This window comes from Tachysurus fulvidraco, chromosome 24 (assembly GCF_022655615.1).
Source record: "Tachysurus fulvidraco isolate hzauxx_2018 chromosome 24, HZAU_PFXX_2.0, whole genome shotgun sequence".
Classification (NCBI taxonomy): domain Eukaryota; kingdom Metazoa; phylum Chordata; class Actinopteri; order Siluriformes; family Bagridae; genus Tachysurus; species Tachysurus fulvidraco.
This window is the reverse complement of record NC_062541.1, coordinates 11,398,282-11,416,213: the sequence shown is the minus strand read 5'-3', so window position 1 is coordinate 11,416,213 and position 17,932 is coordinate 11,398,282. Positions and strand designations below refer to the sequence as shown.

Genomic DNA, 17,932 nt, shown 5'->3' with positions numbered 1-17,932 from the left:
ACTGGAGTACACACTACAGCTTAGCAATGTACTCACAGTTCCCCACCAGAGGGAGTCTGCATAGGTAGAGAACTCTGTGTTGATGTCCTTTTCAGCCAAATAGACCAGGAATGAGGCAAATATCAGCACCAGGAAGCCAATGTACCATGCTGTGACAAGCTCCTAAAACAGGTGATAAAGTGTTTATAACGAAATACTACAGCAACATAGAATAACGTACATACAATCAGAGAGTCTGTTCATCTGATCTCATGTGTACATGTGATTACTAGCGGGTTAAATGGTCATTTGAGAACAGCTCTAGTCTTAACAATAAAATTGCTACAAAACACTTTCATTTTTATCAGCGTTTATGCTCCAAAGAAACTGGTTTGGGAACATTTAACTGCATGTGTATGTGTGTATTTACCTTGCTGTGTGCATAGACTACAGATCCCAGTAGTTTCCAGGTGCCTCCTCTGCGGTCCATGCGCACCATACGCAGGATCTGCAGGAAGCGCATACTGCGTAGAGCCGATGTGGCAAAGATGTTCCCCTGCGTTCCAGCCGCTATCACAGCCAGAGATGCCACAAACACGATAAAGTCTAGAGACGTGCAGGCAAATACATATGCGCAGTGAGTGGAGTTGAGACTTTCAAGGTAAAGTGTGAACACTTATATTCTTAGGAATCTCAGTCTTTACCTATAACGCAGAAGGGTTTCCTGGCAAAACGGAGACGACCCTGCCATCCTCTGTATCGACAGCAGCAGCCAGCTGCCCAAACCCTCACAATATACTCTAATCCAAACACCACGATCATCACAAACTCCTGTAGCACACACAGCATATATTAAGCTTTCAGGCCTTTAGTGTACAGACTTTTCCCTCTTCCTCTAAGAAATCTGTAGTGTACAGTGGGAAAAACTAGGCCCTGGGATAATTTTTGAATCCATCACTATTAAAGTTTAAATAAAATTTTTAAAATACAAAAATTAAAAATTTTAAATTTATTAAAAAATAAAATGCAATGCAATCTGAAAAAGTATTCCTATGAGTGGAAAACAAGAATGGTTGTATTATTTACTGAAATATTACCATGATAAACATTTTGAGATACAAGTTCTATTTTCTAGCTGCATCTGGCTTCTTTAATCAAATGTTGGCAAATCATGTTGGCAGAATTTTATTTAATTATTTTACTAATTCATTTGCATACGTGGATAAAAGGCAGTCTTTCCCAAATCACTAACATGCAACAAACTTTACAAAACATGCTGTTCATCATGTCGAGAGAAAATCCTTTCCTTAACCATGGTCAAATAATCTTTTAGCACAAAATACCAAACCTCATAGCTGAAAACTTCACCAGTGACTTACCAGAGTACGATATTGACCATGACTGTACACAGTTTGCACTCAATGCAACTAGCAAGCTTGTTTGCCATATGTTGTTTTACATTAGCTATCACTTTTCAACTTACTCAATTTGGATTCTGGGCTACAAAAATATGACACTAGGCATCACACTGAGCTTTGACCTGCCTGCTGAGCTAGCTAATGGATTTATCATTGACCCAATCCTGTTCATGTATTGATTACTTGTAATGGGATGCTTCTGCTGTGTATGGAGACGTTAACTCACTCATTTGTTTACTCTATAATATACGTATAGAATATTCAATACAGCATTAAAGAGAAGCTGAGGGTCTCTAGCTTCTGTCTAGACTCAATTAGGACAACACCACTGTTTGTCATCTAAACATTACTAATCTGAAATTATTTAGCATGCTAAAACAAAACAAAACAAAAAAAAACCAACAAAAAAAAAAACCTCAGAAGTAAAGAAGTACCTATTAGCTAGAAGGGTCAATAAAATATTTCAATCCACATTAATATATGTAATCGTCTACTCTGTAATGCATCCTGTCAACTTAATCTAACATAAATGTCCGTGTTGTAGTGCCTGTTTATTGTTTATTCACTGGATTTACAGTGTGCTATGAATAATATTCATACTGTCCAGGGAATATAATTTGTCCAGCGAGAATTTAAACAACACTCCAAAATGGCCGAGCCCAAACAATGCACTTTATGGTGTCACGTGACCTGAAAGGCAGAGAAGGTGGCTGGCTGGATGGATTACATGCATTTGTATAAATATATAGCCACATACAATATAGGCCTACTATTGACCCCATAAGCTAATGGCTGTGTTTCAGCAGCTGGGCAACATTCTATATCATCACAGAGAGAGGGGGGGGGGGGAGGCTTCCATTACCCCCTTCGATAGCACTTCATAATGGCTGAATGGATATTATCGCTATTAAGATTACTGGTTGAAGACACCTGAATCCTTGCACTGCTTACACTGCCCTTTCGGACTGCAAAGAGCCGACGGGAAAACAGGATGCAAACAAAATGTGGCCACAAGGAAACATAACATCTTGCAACCTGCCAATCAGAAAATTAGTCTTCTAATCTTAAGACATTACTGCATGCAATAAAGAAAAGAAAATCACAAAAACATATCCAAAGATTTCTGTGTTGTAACAAAACCTTTTAACTTGTTTATGCGTACTGAGTAACAAAAGTTGTCATAATGCTCTTAAAAAACAATGTGCTGCAAAAACGAGGTGCAACTAAGGCATATTCCATACTGCTTGCTAAATATAAATGCCTCCTATTGTGTCCACATTTTAGGACACACCTCTAAAATGACACACATTTCTCCAGAAAAAAGCCTTCTCTCATATTTAACAACATTTATTTGCATGCGTGGATTTGGAAGCAATATCATCAATATCCATACATGGATATCAACTAAACTAATACCAGCATTAGAAACAAAACTAGATCTTTACTTCTGACAAATGGACAAACAAATGTTTTCTTCTCAAGGTAAGACAAGCATATGTTATGACAAAGTTACATTGTATACTGGTTAAAGGCATGTAAGATGACACATTTTAAGGTTTAGCATGTGTACTATAAAGTATAAAGTGGAATCAGTTGATGGAGCCACTGAGTGAGACTTTACACACAACACAAAACCCACTAGCTCTGTCTTCAAACTCTGGTGGTTTACACATAAAAGATCAGACCAGTCAGATGTTTCAACAAGTATTTTGCTGATGCATTTAACAGTGGATATTTCTTAAACATGGATATGCATAATGAAGCACGTGGACTTCTCACCAAGATGAAGAGGCCCTGGTTGGCAGTTTCCTGATGAGTGGGAATGGTGGAGAAAACAGAGAGCACCAGACAGCTGAACACCAGCAGGAAACTGTAACACACACACACACACACACACACACACACACACACACACACACACACACACACACACACACACACACACACACACACACACACACACACACAAGGTCAATTTAATGGCTACAAATCACCACAAGGACAAGCTCTGGTTTCACTCTAAATGATCGACACAATAATTGACTGATTTTTCACTCTTTAAGGATCTTGGATTGCTTCACATGAATAAATGAAAGTTTAAATTAAATCAACATATTACACAGCAGCATAAAAGAGACTTAACTATAACCCAGAGAAATGATCCATCAGGACTGATTCTGTACATTTGGCTCAGTACTCGTATCTGCGCTGGCACTGAGCTTTACACACAGGTGCACATCTCCAATGCCATAGAATTCAGTGGAAAAGCCCAACACGCTTATGTAGGAAATAGACAGGGAAAGAGAAAGAAATTGGAGCCCCACATTCTGGCCAACGCTGTGGCTTGCAGGAGACAGTCTGCCTTAGTCTGTTTATTTATTAGTCTTCACACCACACTAGCCACATTGAGCTCTGTATTTTTCTGTCTACTGTGTGAAACCATCCACAGTGCCATACAACTAAAAATGCTTTTCCATTATCCTGGGTTAAATGTAAATATACCGTAATGTTAATATCTTGAAATAAATGTAAATGTTTCTGGGATGAATGTAAATTATAAAATAAAAAATAAATGTCTTAAAAATAAATACAGTTGCATTTTCAAGTCCTTATAATATTCTATTTTTGAATGCATGAATGTAAAAAAAGAGGAAATTCTGCTGTTTTATTTTATCAAACAATTTAAATTAATGTTATTATGTGGAAGACAATATTATGTACCTCTTTCACATACATAGGTCTGTACATAACTTACATAACTGGTCTAAATTAAACAAGTTACTTTGAGATATACAAATTAATCACTAGGAATTATTATGACATTAACTTCACAACATTAAAGACATGTCTTTAAACAGATAATATTATATTATAATTTCATAAATAAACAATTATATGCAGTTCAGTATGTAAAAATAAATAATAATTAAAAAAATCTTGAAATAAAATACTTGTATTTAAGTAACTAAAGATTGAAATAACATTTTAAACGATAACCAAAATCTTTTGTTAAGCAAAAATTGTACAAATTATGCCTGGGTTCTAACCTAAAAAATTAAAATCACCAATCACTAGTGCAAGTGTAAACTTTTATGGTGGAGCTGCCGAAGACTGCATGGATCTCCGGGGACCATACAGCATGCAGGGGAGTTTTCCAGGCTGCTCCAGGTGTTTCCAGCTGAAATCCCCTAAACAAAGAATATAATAATGGATCAGCGCTCCCTGTCCCCTGTCCATGACGGAACATTTGGAAGCAGATCAATGCTGCATGAGGCTAATGCAAAGTCCAGCAGGACCAGTCTACCACCCTGCAGCACGCCATCTCTTCACTGCTGGAGCAACGCTCTCTACTCAGTCATCTGGCCAAACCATTTGTCATTCACAGCTGGGATTTCTTCCTGGGAATTCCAAACTCTTCTTTTCTTCTAGGGATAATTCTTTGTATTCCTGGGTTATTTCACACCATGTCCAATAATTCGTGCTCATTTCTAATTAATTTTACATTTTTTAATTTTTAATTTTAATTCTAAAAATAAAAAGAAAGAAAGAATAATAATAACAGAATCATCAGGTAAACCATAAGGACCGATCGAGTGTAGACACACCTGAGGCAGGTACATAAAGATAAATGGGAGTAAAACTAAGCACCTGATATAACCTTCAGGAATACAGTAAGTTTTTCGCAGTGCTTTCGCAGTACTGAAGTCATTCGTTATTATTTTATCGATGGCCAATATTCTAACCAATAAAATGAATTTTGAATTTTTTGTCGTCCATTTAAAATGAGCTGATTCATAAACATTCAGTTTCATTATTTGTGCTATTTTTGTCTATTTATTGAAACTATCTAGCTTTTTATTCATGAACATTTACACTGAAAAACACTTATAATTTAGGTCCATTTGAACAAATCTACTTGGTTTTCCTTTATTACGGGTTCATTAAGGATTAAACATTAAAGTGACAAACGCTAATAACTATAATAACAGCTTCGGTGATGGCAGGTTGTGATTTCCACCAGTGTAACTAAAATCACAGACTCCACTGACTTATAAAGATCATTATACTATAGACAAATCTTTAGGAAAACAAACAGTAAGACACATCTCACCCCAATACACAGGTATATTCCTCATTGAAATGAAGATTATAACAGAAATCACATAAACATAAACACATAAACCAACATAAAACAAATCCACTTTGTCAAACTACAGATTAATGTTTATCAGCATCAGCATCGGTCAGCACTAACAAAGAGCAAGAAACAAGGACCTTAAATAACTATTTATTACCTTGTATGTTTGATTAAGTGTCGCACAACATAAGAGTCATGCACCGGATCTACACACACTCATTTTTTCCACTGGCTTTCACTGCCCTGCTCAGCCTACCTCATTATTTCCTAAGAGATATTTGGTAAAATGAGCCAAGAAAGACAATAGGAGACCTGAATCAGCAGAAATCAGACAGGATAGAGGAAGAAAGGCCCAAAAGCCGATCAGTTTCTGATCAGGCTCACATTTCAACAAAGTGGCAAATTTTAGTCATATTCTCTGAGCTTTATCCAGAGAGAAAAAAATGCCAATTGAAAAAAAAGCAGAAATTAAATCTACAAAATCAGCAAAACAGTCGTCTCTGGAGGTCAAAGCGAAAAAACATTCAGATTCCTGCAAACAAGCACACAGCCTGGCTATAAGTCATATCAATATTTTTGTCTGCTACATGGCTGACATATATGAAATATGATGATGATGATGATGATGATGGTAAGGTTCTGAGTATATCTAGGAATTATGATTATAACTTAATCGCACTGCCAGAGAACTCCCAGTTTTGTGTACACATACACACTTTTCTACATACAGACTGTTCTTCTTGTACGTGAGGATCTGTGTATAAACACCTAGTGGTAGTAGGAGCTCTCATCATACTTATTGTCAGTAACATCAGCCTAATTATTGTGTTCGGTGCTCACATTAAGGTTCAGAAGCGTAACACAGATAACATTTTAAATAAAATGTTATAAAGACCACAACAGAAGATTGACAGGTATAATGAAGAGATTTGGTGCACACTGATGAGTAGGCCATCAGTTGATTTCTTTCTGCAATATTATTTGATCACTATGGTGTTTATAACTATTTCATCCAGAGACACATTTATGTGGAATTAGAGACAGGTCTGTCTTTTCCTAACCAACAATAAGCCAAAAAAAAATGACACATCTTACATTCATTTCTTTTACTCGTATCATATCGTGTTGTATCATATATCAATAAATTACATTTACAAATACAGCAGTGAAAATGAGACAGTAATTAGGGATTTTTCCACAATTGTTAGATTTTCTAATTGAGAACTGGAGCAGTCGTATACACACATGTATTCATGAAATCCAAAAAAATATATATATTTTAAATTTATTTTTTACCAAAAAATTATTTTTGGATTTACTCTAGATTTTGCCACAGTAGCTCTGCTTCAATGTCAGTGACTTTATCTTCTTTGACCTCTCAACATGCTCCATATCATCCTCATCAAACAGTGTGCAGGCTACTGAGCTTTTTACCATATATGGTGATTTGATGAAAACGGTTGTGGCCGTGTACGAGCAGAGCAATTTAGATGTGTGATTTGTCAACAACTAGTACATACAGCTTTGTATACACACATGTGATAAATGTCAGTATCCTTATGTGTTTGGGCCGATCTTACAAACAAATTCAAATTCACAAAGATAACCATACACAGTATGGCATGTTGTGTCATACTTTATCAGAGAGAGTAAAACCGGAGTGAAGTTAAATAATTGCACAGAGTGACAGTACAGTTCCGAGCTGTAAGGACAGATACAGGACAAATAAAGTAAAATGTGATCAAGAATAAGTAAAATTATACAAGAGAGTTTAATGGGAGTTACATTACAGACTTTGTGCAAATGAGCTGAGTCCAATAATGGGTAGAACACACTGTTCTAACTGTCTGACTGTATCTGTTTTTTGGTGCCCAATTTGTTGAGGGCCCGAATGTCCTGTGAGAAGAAACTCCTCCTCATTCCCTCTGTGCTTCCCTGACCACAATAGAGAGAAAAGTCCATTGTTTGGATGGCTGAGATCCTTCACTATCTTCCAGGTTTTAGTTTTGCACCAAGATAGACTGCAGGTCAGGGAGCTCAGTGCAAATGATGCTATGTAGTGTTTCTCATCATGTCACACAGTGTCGTCTGCAAACTTAATGATGGAAGTGGAGATGATAGTGGCTATGCAGTCGTAGGTGGAGAGTGAGTACAACAAGGGGCTCAGGACAGCCCTGAGGAACGCCAGTGCTCATCAACCTTCACCCATCACCATTTAGACCTTGTTTTATTACATTTAGAATTTGTTCAATGCATGCATTTAGAAACAAAACTCCTGATCTCACAATAATCATGTGACTGAGCTCAGTTCAGATACTATATTTGTGAAGGTGTAAATAGGAGGCAATTTATCTAGTAAATAATAAGCTTTGAAGTTCCTGTCTCTGCATGTACACTCTGCACCAATTACCTGCATTCTACATGATCATCTATTTCTAAAGTTTATTAAAAAAAAACATCTTTCAAACAAAAATACAATAGCTTTACTTCTGTTATGGAGTTTTAAACCCTGTTTCAAAGCTGTGAACCACAGATTATAAGCACTGAAATACTGAATTGTTTAATGAACATGTTTATTACCATATATGCTTTTCTCAAATCAGATGACAGAGGATTGATCTATAAGACGTTTAGAGTAATTACACTTCAGGTAAATTAAAAGATAAAGAACAGTCAGAACTCAAAAATAAGAAGTGTCTAAAAAGCACTTTCTCAGATAATCCCATTTCCATTTACGCAACCTTTTTCAGACATTATGGCTCATATTAAAAATATTATTTGTTGTGGTTTCTCACAAAATCTAACTGTTACTATTATTAAAATATTATTAATAATGGCAGAGAGCCACAGATGAACTTCAGATGTAATAAAAAAATGTAATAAAATAAATATGATTAGTAATAATAATAATAATAATAATAATAATAATAATAATAATAATAATAATTTATTATATAAATATTTATAGAGTTATATTTGTTAAAAATACCAAATATGCCTCATTTCACATATATTGGATAATGTTATTGTACTGCTCTAAAATTGATCCCATTTCCTCAACAAAAAATATTACAACAGTTGGCTCACAAAAGTTTGACTGGCAACCCATTCAACGTGTATTACTGCCTCACATTGAGCATTCCCTAAACAGGCTCCAGATCTACCCTGACCAGGATAAAGCAGTTAGAGAAGATGGATGGATAGATGAATGAATGAATGAATGAATGAATGAATGAATGAATGAATGAACATGAAAGCCAGATATTTTGCCCAAATACCCTGCACTGGTATTTCCTGATACTTATATGGACACATTTGAGGAAATAATAAATAAAAAGCTAAGTGACTTTAATTAAATATAATAAAATCATAATAAATATATATTTTGTCTGTGAAACATTTATGAATTAAAAATGTTCTATTAACCTGCGTACTGTAGATACAGAAAATTGGAAACCATGTTTAAATAATTTACTTCATACTGACGTTTAAGACATGTCAACTGATAGAGACTTTAAGAAGGAATTAGCAAGATTTGAAATGTCCATTACTAAATTATTTTTATGAAATAACTATATTAGCATGGAGAGATTTCCTGCACTTTAAATACCTCAGGTGTGGTGTTTCTTTCTTTTGTATCGTAGCAAGTCTTGGTGTCCTTACATAACACTTGATTAGGATATTTATTCCAAAATCCTTAAAAAAAAAAGAATCTTAAACATACAAAGAGAAGTACATCATCACAGATTGTGTGTATTTCTGTGTTTTTTTTTTCAATAATTAATAATACAATTAATTTAGATCTATACCATATCTGATTTATCACCTATAAAATACCCTATTTACTTAACAAGCTATTCTACTAGGCAGGTTTATTTGTTTTATATTCCTTTCCAAGGCAGTCTCAAGTATAATTCGTATACTCAAGTGTACGACCTGCAGAAGTAGGTCCAGGTTGTCCGCACTCATAGCTTTATATTAATCTTAGCTAATCTGAAGGTTGTTCTGCTGTTTAGTTTCTGGAAACAATTATTAATGTACAAAAACTCATCGTATGTGTGATGAGAGACATGGGACATTTGTCTAAATATGCTGGATGATGAATAGGGTTTTACATAGTGCTTAGCTAGGCAATTTATTCAGGCATGATCGATGAGGGGCTAAACAGATGTGTTTACTCGTCCTGTGTTTTACAGGAAGGCGCAGGAGTATCACACACCCATCTAACACACACACGCAAGGTTTTGTCTTGGTAGGGGAAAGATGGTAACAGTAGAAAGTTCTATAAATAGCACCTGCAGACCTTAAATAGCGATAGCCAGCAAATTTGTCCAGGCACACACCAGAGCTCCCGCTTTACTAATCCCTGCTGAACAAAGTCTTTGGGGATTGTCAACTTCTCCAAGGCAAGCAAGACCCAAAATACAGGAAGAAAATAAAGCGCATACTATAGCAAAGAGTGGCAGAATTTGTGATTAAAGGCCTTCAAGACCCCATGAGAGAAAACAAATATTACTACATCCTAATAAAATAAGCTGAGTACTAAAGTGCTGAACAGCCTTGACACTCTGTCAGAGAATATAAGCTTTAATATTCATAGAAGGCTGAATTCCAGAAAAAACACCACGATAAATGGCTGGGACATGTTTTACAAAAACATTACATGTAGGCAAACTATAAGTCCCCTGTTATGGATGAATACATATATAATATTTATCACTTAACATGTTTAACATTATTATACTGTACTATACATTATATTCTACCAGTAGTCCGCAGTGGGGTGGAAATGCATCACACCACCTTGTTATAGAGTATTTTCCATAACAGTACATCCGGTACATGTTTTACTGCTTACTTGGTACATGCAACTGTATTCTAACCTTATTTTAAGATTCAGGGCAGTTTCTTTTCATAACAGAGAATCTGTAAGATATATGAGAAATTTCCCACATCAATGGAACTGAACAAAAAAGGTTTGCGAAAGCAAGTCATAAACTAGAATATATACAGGGATCTTCTCAGACAGTGTCAGACAGAGACAGATGTTCCCAGCTGCTCAGTGTAGACTTTTTTCAGGCAGTGTGTCCCAGTGTGTCAGTGCTTGGAGTCAAAGAGAGTGAAACTGGCCACAGAAGGTCGGCATTACTCTTTTCCCTGACAGTTAAGTAAACACTAAGCACTCGTGTGCATAGGGGAGGCCTAGTCAACAGCCGAGTCCTTCATATATATATATATATATATATATATATATATATATATATATATATATATATATATATATATATATATATAAAATTTATTCATTAATTTATTATTATTATTATTATTATTATTATTATTATTATTATTATTATTATTATTAATGCACAGTAACCAGGTTTGAGAAACAGAACAAAAAAATTATTCATCGATACTCAAATAAATGCGGAAGTAGTCAGTCGTTCATTAACAGTGGGCACAAAGCAGGGATACTCCAAACCAGGAATATCCTGGAGAAGCCCCAGCCAAGTAACCAAGGCACAACCAATAATGAGTCATGTTAAAGCATGCATATGTAAGGTACATTAGCATTTAAATAATAAAATATAAGCAGACTGAGGTTACCAGTTCTTTCTAGATGTTTTTTCACTTGAACGGTCATTCCGTATTCAGTCAAATTTTGTTTTGTATTTTGGTTTGTATTTGCTCCATGCCTTATAACTTATTTTTTATGAAATCAAATAAAATCCAAACACAACTGCCATGTTCATGTGAATTCACAGGAGGTCAAGCAGTACTTATGGTTGATTTTCCAGTATAACCTGGCTATAGATTTAACTAAATTTTAAATAAAACACACACAAAAGAAAAACATATTTGAGTCAGGATCGTTGGATGTATTTAAAATTTAGTTTAGGTAATTTAGTTACAGCAATAATGATAAATCTGGTTAAACCAACTATGAATTACGAATCTTTCAGCTCTTAAAAAACTTGCACGTCTACACCCGTACATTCAAAAGCAAACACAAATACACAGTGGTGTTCTTCACATTTATGCAGCAATCCCTCAAACCAGCATGAAGATCTGGATGAAAAGGGCAATGTGCACAATCGTAAGCTTTTTTGACAGTGTTGTGTTGTTGATATTTGCTGAGGTGGCTGAGTACAGTGGGAGAGGGGATATGAGCGTGGTTAATTGTTGCATGGAAGGTGCTGAGAGGCTTGACATTTCCAGACAATATCATTACTGTGCACAGACAATTATTACCAAGCTTTAACACAGGCACCATAAGCACCATTCAGCACAAACAAGCTGTCATTGGCCTAAACTTCCCAAATTTACCACCAGTGCACAACATGTACCCTAAGGCAGATATATAGATAGTTATAGTTATAGTTATATATAAGTGTATCTACATAAAAAAACTCTATTGTCCTTGCTAAAGCATTTATGTGATGACATTTCACCACTCAATACACTGCTAACCTCACTCTTAAAAAAAAGCCGGACCACTGCAAAATATAATGCTTTTATTTACACATGGGGCAAAAAGAAAAAGTAAAGTCAGGGCCTCTGGGCTATGGTTCTGTAAAAGTGTGTTAGAGAAGCAAGGGAGCTGATAAGTCATACTCATTTATTACACGCTCTTCATCTCTCCTTCTTCTGCTTCTCTGTGTCCCAAATTTCCAACAGACTGGATGACATTCCGGTTAAATGATTCACCCCATTTAACATTTACAGTTTTTCAGAAATGCTTACACACTGTTGTTGTACCCCAGCACATGATTCTCAATAACCCAAAACCTCTCTCAAAGCACAAAATACGCTTAACTGGAGTTTACTCTAATTACATACACACTTCTTGCTAAAAGACTTCACACCATGGACCTTCCAATTTTAGGAGCACTAAAACATAAAGCTGCATTTTCAGATAAGTTAAAAACAAAACAAAAAACACAGACCTCAGCAGGACAAATACTACAGCCCTTTTCCCTGCACTTATATAAGGTCGACCTTACTTTACACCACTCTTTCTCCCACCGTGCCACTTCAGCAATGAACAAATTCTTCTTCTGTTTTCTGTAGGCTTTGGACCAGAGCTGCAGAGCTTCTCCCCAACCAGGTCCAGTAAGGCAATTTCTGGAGCAATTTTAAATGGATGAGTTTCCATCAATCCTACTTACTGTGGTTAGACAGTATTCACACAGCTCCGATGCCCACGTCATCTCATGGTTCAGCTGGTAGCATCAAACTTTGTACTTCCCAAGGAGTTTATTTTTTTAATTGATTCTCATCAGGCTTACTGAGAGCTGGTTCAGTGTTTCTTTATCCATCTGCTTGTTGAAGAATGCCCATTGTAATCCCCAACTCCAGCTGCTGCCACCCAGTTATGAAATCCTATATGGGGAAGCACATGGCCTCCAGGCTTCTGTTGTTGAGATGGACATTTTAAATAAATTGAATACTTTCTACAGAACGATTTATAGTAGTTTCTAATCAACAGATTTATAAATAAGATGCATAAATAAATAATAAGCCTGCACATTACTGTCAGATGTAGATCATAATTTACACTTTTTATTGTTACACAGATTTGTGATCTTTTATGATTTCAGGTCGAGACTGAATATCACTAATACTGATACTGTTAACTTACTCACTCACTTTTAATAACTGCTTTATGATCACGGCCTATCCCAAAAACAGGAAAGAGACAATCCACCATCTGGCTGCTTTCAGGAGGTGAAAGGAAACCAAAGAACTTGAAGGAAACCCACATGGAAGAGAAGAGACACTGCACTGAAGCCCCACATAGACCATCATGTGAATGTAGGATTGACCCTGGAACTGTAAAGAACAATTCTATCTGCTGCACAGCCATGCACATTGTCTCACCTCTATTATTAATTTTTCCTTCAGATCCCCTTCTATAGTGTCGAGTGTTATTCTGGTCTTCTTGGGTTCCGAATATGGTTTTGCATTAGCAAACTGTGAGTGAAGGTTTAAAGTGCAAAACAGTGCAAATACACAAAAGTACTCAAACAAGGGATTAGGGTAATCTTTTTAAGTGAACAAAAGATTAATCCAGTTAATATTAGCTGGAACGTCTAGTTAATAAGGAAGATTACAACAGACTGCAATGTTGGATTTAAAGGCAGAGAAACAAAAAAGTGAACAGTTTGAGCTGTGAATAATAGGATTGTGTGAACTGTGTGGTATGAGAAAAAGGTAGCAGAAGTTCATGCTTCTGGTGATCAGAGCTACTTCTCAAGGATAATCTTGCTAAGCACAATATCTGACATTGTGCACTAAGGAAATCCTGTGAGGATTGGGGGTAGTTTACTTGACCTTGTCTTAATTAACATGCTACTATGAGGAAGTACTTTATTTAATTGCACAGGCTCCATGCCTTGTACTGTATAACCCCTAGGTGGCTGGGTTGGTTCCTTGTCTGAGAATTGAACCCGGGCCACATGGAGTAGAACACAGGATCCTTAGGCACCAGACCACCACACAGCAATATATAAATATTTTCAAGCCAATGGTACAGTAGATTGTATATAATATCTTGCTGCATATGGAAGTCCTGGGTTCCCATAACAGTGTCCTCTGACCAGCAACAATATGTTTAACACTGTTGATAAGCAGTGACAACACACAGGAAACATTTGAAGAAGATGTCCAGTGTTATCTTAGCATTACTGTTATCCTTCACTGTATGATTATAAGGTCACTCAATAAATGTCTTTGACCCAGACTTCAAACAGAGTATCTCTGGTTGACATGAAAGGCTTCAGTGTCTATTCAGGGTTCAGTCAGGGCTACACTAGCCTTCCTGTCAGCACCACAGCAGCTGTTAGGAGACACAGTACAGAGCATCCCAGGCAGTTACATCACCAGTACACACAACTATTCTCTGTGTGTTGAACAGAAAGCACATTACTAAAATCAGTCTGCTGCCTCAGACAAGTCTGTCTCTACGAATCAAAGCTGTAGAACAAAAATATTGGATATGTAATTAAATGATTACGCTCATTATTAAAACCTCTATAGGCTTCTATGCCCCATTCTAATAACATTGAGGTTTCATTAATGACCTTAATCATTTAATTACATATCCGATAATGATATCGAAATAAATAATAAACTGGGTTTTTTGATTAATACTGATCAACTGATTAATACACATCACAACACATTTTAAGCAGAAAGCTTTATAGTAGAAAAAACCTATATAGTTTTATAGGTATTTTAAAAACTAATTATGTTATAAATGTATAAAAGTCTTTTTATGTATTTTATGAATATTTTATATAAAATGTATTAGGATGCATTTTAATTGCTTTGATGCTGTAGTTGAGGGTTTTATCTAGATATTTCAAAGAGCAACTTGTTAAATTATTCATGTATTCTAATAATACACAATACAAAATTGAATTGTGAAATGGCAACATAGTCGATAATTATGCACATTTAACAAATTGCAGTAAAATATGAATATATTTTGAGCACACTTTTCCTGTGAATTTTATTAGATAAACATGCTATTAGGTTTGCGATGGTGCTCCTCTGTAATACCACAAATAGGAAAATCTTCCAAATATCCAATTAAGCCAAGACCCGCCAATCCAGATAAGAGCATGTTGGCTTTCTAACTTCATTAAATTTTACACCAGTCAACCAAAACATTAAAACTAGTGACAGGTGAAGTGAATGAAATGGATTAACATCCAACATACCACATTTGGGTAGTGAAAGATTTTCCGAAGCATCTGGACATTAGAGCTGGTTTACATAATTCACAGCAGTGCAAACAGATGAGGATAAATCAAAGCAGATTGATCGTGATGATGTTTCACCATTCATCTGAGGGGCTTCAGCATTTCTGCTGAGTGACTGAAATCCAATCATTCAGAAGAAGTGAGGAAGCCCCTTGGGAGATTACTGAAATACAGAGATGTTTCAAAGACCGTGATTTGAAATGCATGGCGTTTTTGACAGGTCATTTCTCAGGCTAGCATTTTTTTCCCCATTGGTTGAAATCAATGTTACTAATGTTAATCGATTTTACTGAATTCTAATATTTATACTAACGGTAAAAAATATTTATTCAATTTTATAAGAGAAATATATGTATAATTTAATTAATAAAAAAAATGATTCGACTCTTGTCAAAGCAAGGTTAACTATTTTCTGAAGCCAAACAAACAAATTGACTCAATCACTAAATTCAAGTTAACTAAATTCAATAAAAAAATAATATTTTGAATAAGCAAATGATGAAACACTTGCAAAAACAGATATAGGGACTATACATCAGATACCACTGTTACATCATATAAGCTCACAAAGCACTTTTTCTAACACACATTGCATTGGACTACAGATCATAACTTGTAATTCCCAAAAGAAAACGCCCCATCGAATTCGAAATTCCCGCTCATGAACTACAACCCAGCTACAAATCCAGTGCCGCATTTATGATGTGAGATCAACATGGCTGCTCACAGCATCAGACGAAGAAAAAACAGCTAGGGTGAGCACAAGACCCATAAACATGAACAGCTAAGGTTTCCCACATAACAGAAATACATGTACTACAATGCTACGTATCTCCCAGTGTGATTCAGGTGCTCTTGATCTTTCATGGTGTGTGATGGTACCTTGTGTGGTGCTGATAGTTCTACACCTTGTCTATGTCTACATCTTGTAGTTCTACACCTCTGGCACTACTCTGACAAATATATAATGGTTCCTTTGGTACTGTTAGTTTTTTAGATGCGAGTGTGGTCAGGAAATTAAAGGTTCATATACTGTATACTGTATAGCTCTAGTTCACTTAAAGACTTCAGAAGATGGATCCAGACCTCCTGAGAAGCACTAGCAGTCACCTGGCCATCTAAACTCTGAGAAACACACACACACACAGCCATGTGCATACAGAACAGCCTCTGTCTGTCTAACCAAATTCACGAGATGAAAACATTACCTCACTGCTCCCTGTCAGGACGCACAAACTCATTATACTCTAACTCAGAGCCAAACAGGTTTTACACCAGCTACAACTGAGGATCATCACAACCTTCAGAACACAACCAGCTCTTCAACACGACATATTAAGATAGATTTACAAACTGTTTCACATTGTTTCATGTTCATTTATCAGGAATTTGACCTGTAAACAAATACCACAATGTAAAGTCCGACCTGCATTATATTATTTTCTTCATTTTATTTTTCAGCTAAATTTCATGCTGCAAAGCCTCAGATCACAGGGTCTGGGAGCTGGTGGGTTTACAGAAATATAGTTTTTTTAATATTTATAATTAAAGTAATAAAATAATCGAATTATTTTAAACAATATATTGTATGAAACTATAGATATTTCATTATATAATAATAATAATAATAATAAGAAGAAGAAGAAGAAGAAGAAGAAGAAGAACATAATGAAGAAAGGTATAATAATAATAATAATAATAATAATTATCACAATAATAATAATAATAATAATAATAATAATAATAATAATAATAATAATAATATATAATATATTATTATTATTATTATTATTATTATTATTATTATTATTATTATTATTATTATTATTATTAGTGCTACTGGTGGTGGTAGTGGTGGTGGTAGGTTTTTCTTCCTTTTACAAGTATATTCTCAAAATTTAGGATCCAAACTGCAGTACAAAAATGATACTGGATGAAAGTATATTTTAAAAAGCTCTCTGTAGACTGAAAAATGAAATGACAATTTCAAACAAAATTCCCGAAATGTTAGCCTCTTCCTTGCTGACAAATTGTGCAATTATATAAGGGTTTACAAAGGTGTGTGTACATATACATATATATATATATATATATATATATATATATATATATATATATATATATATATATATATATATATACGCACACACAATTACTTGCACAAACGTTGTGAAATTTATGGCAGGATGACACCAAAAGCTGTGCACAGTGCAAAATCACGTGTGCTTTAATGGAGAATGAGCTGCTGATGTGGTATTTATGGTCCAATCAGGCTGACCTTTAGGCAAAGCTTTCTCTCTCTATTCTCTCCTAATGGAAACTATTAACACAGAGCGAGAGAATCGGCTCCTGGAAAGGAGACACGAAGAGATAGGAATGCACCTCACTGAGATACTGAAATTAATCATCAGTAAATGCATAGAAACTGGCGTTTTGAAGGATAAGCATGGTGGTGCCAAAATAAATCTAAACCTATTCATGGCCACTGCTGTATACAGTATATCTGTACAGTTCAGCACATACACACATGTATATTAAGTCATTATGCTGTACGTAAAACAAATCAAAAATAGATAATGAACATCAAAAGAGTGTGATGTGTTTTTTCTGTTTGTTTTTTTAATTATCAT

At 35.3% G+C, this 17,932-nt stretch overlaps 1 protein-coding gene across 1 annotated transcript in view; it reads right to left on the bottom strand.

Moving 5' to 3' along the window:
- Positions 1-17,932, bottom strand: part of LOC113661660 (potassium voltage-gated channel subfamily KQT member 4) — a 47,676-nt gene that overhangs the window by 15,220 nt on the left and 14,524 nt on the right. The window contains exons 2-5 of the mRNA XM_027176046.2: positions 3,177-3,267; positions 684-810; positions 410-585; positions 37-162 (exon numbers count right to left, since the gene is read on the bottom strand). Of these exons, the coding sequence (XP_027031847.1) occupies positions 37-162; positions 410-585; positions 684-810; positions 3,177-3,267 (520 nt within the window). The remainder of the gene's footprint in view (positions 1-36; positions 163-409; positions 586-683; positions 811-3,176; positions 3,268-17,932) is intronic.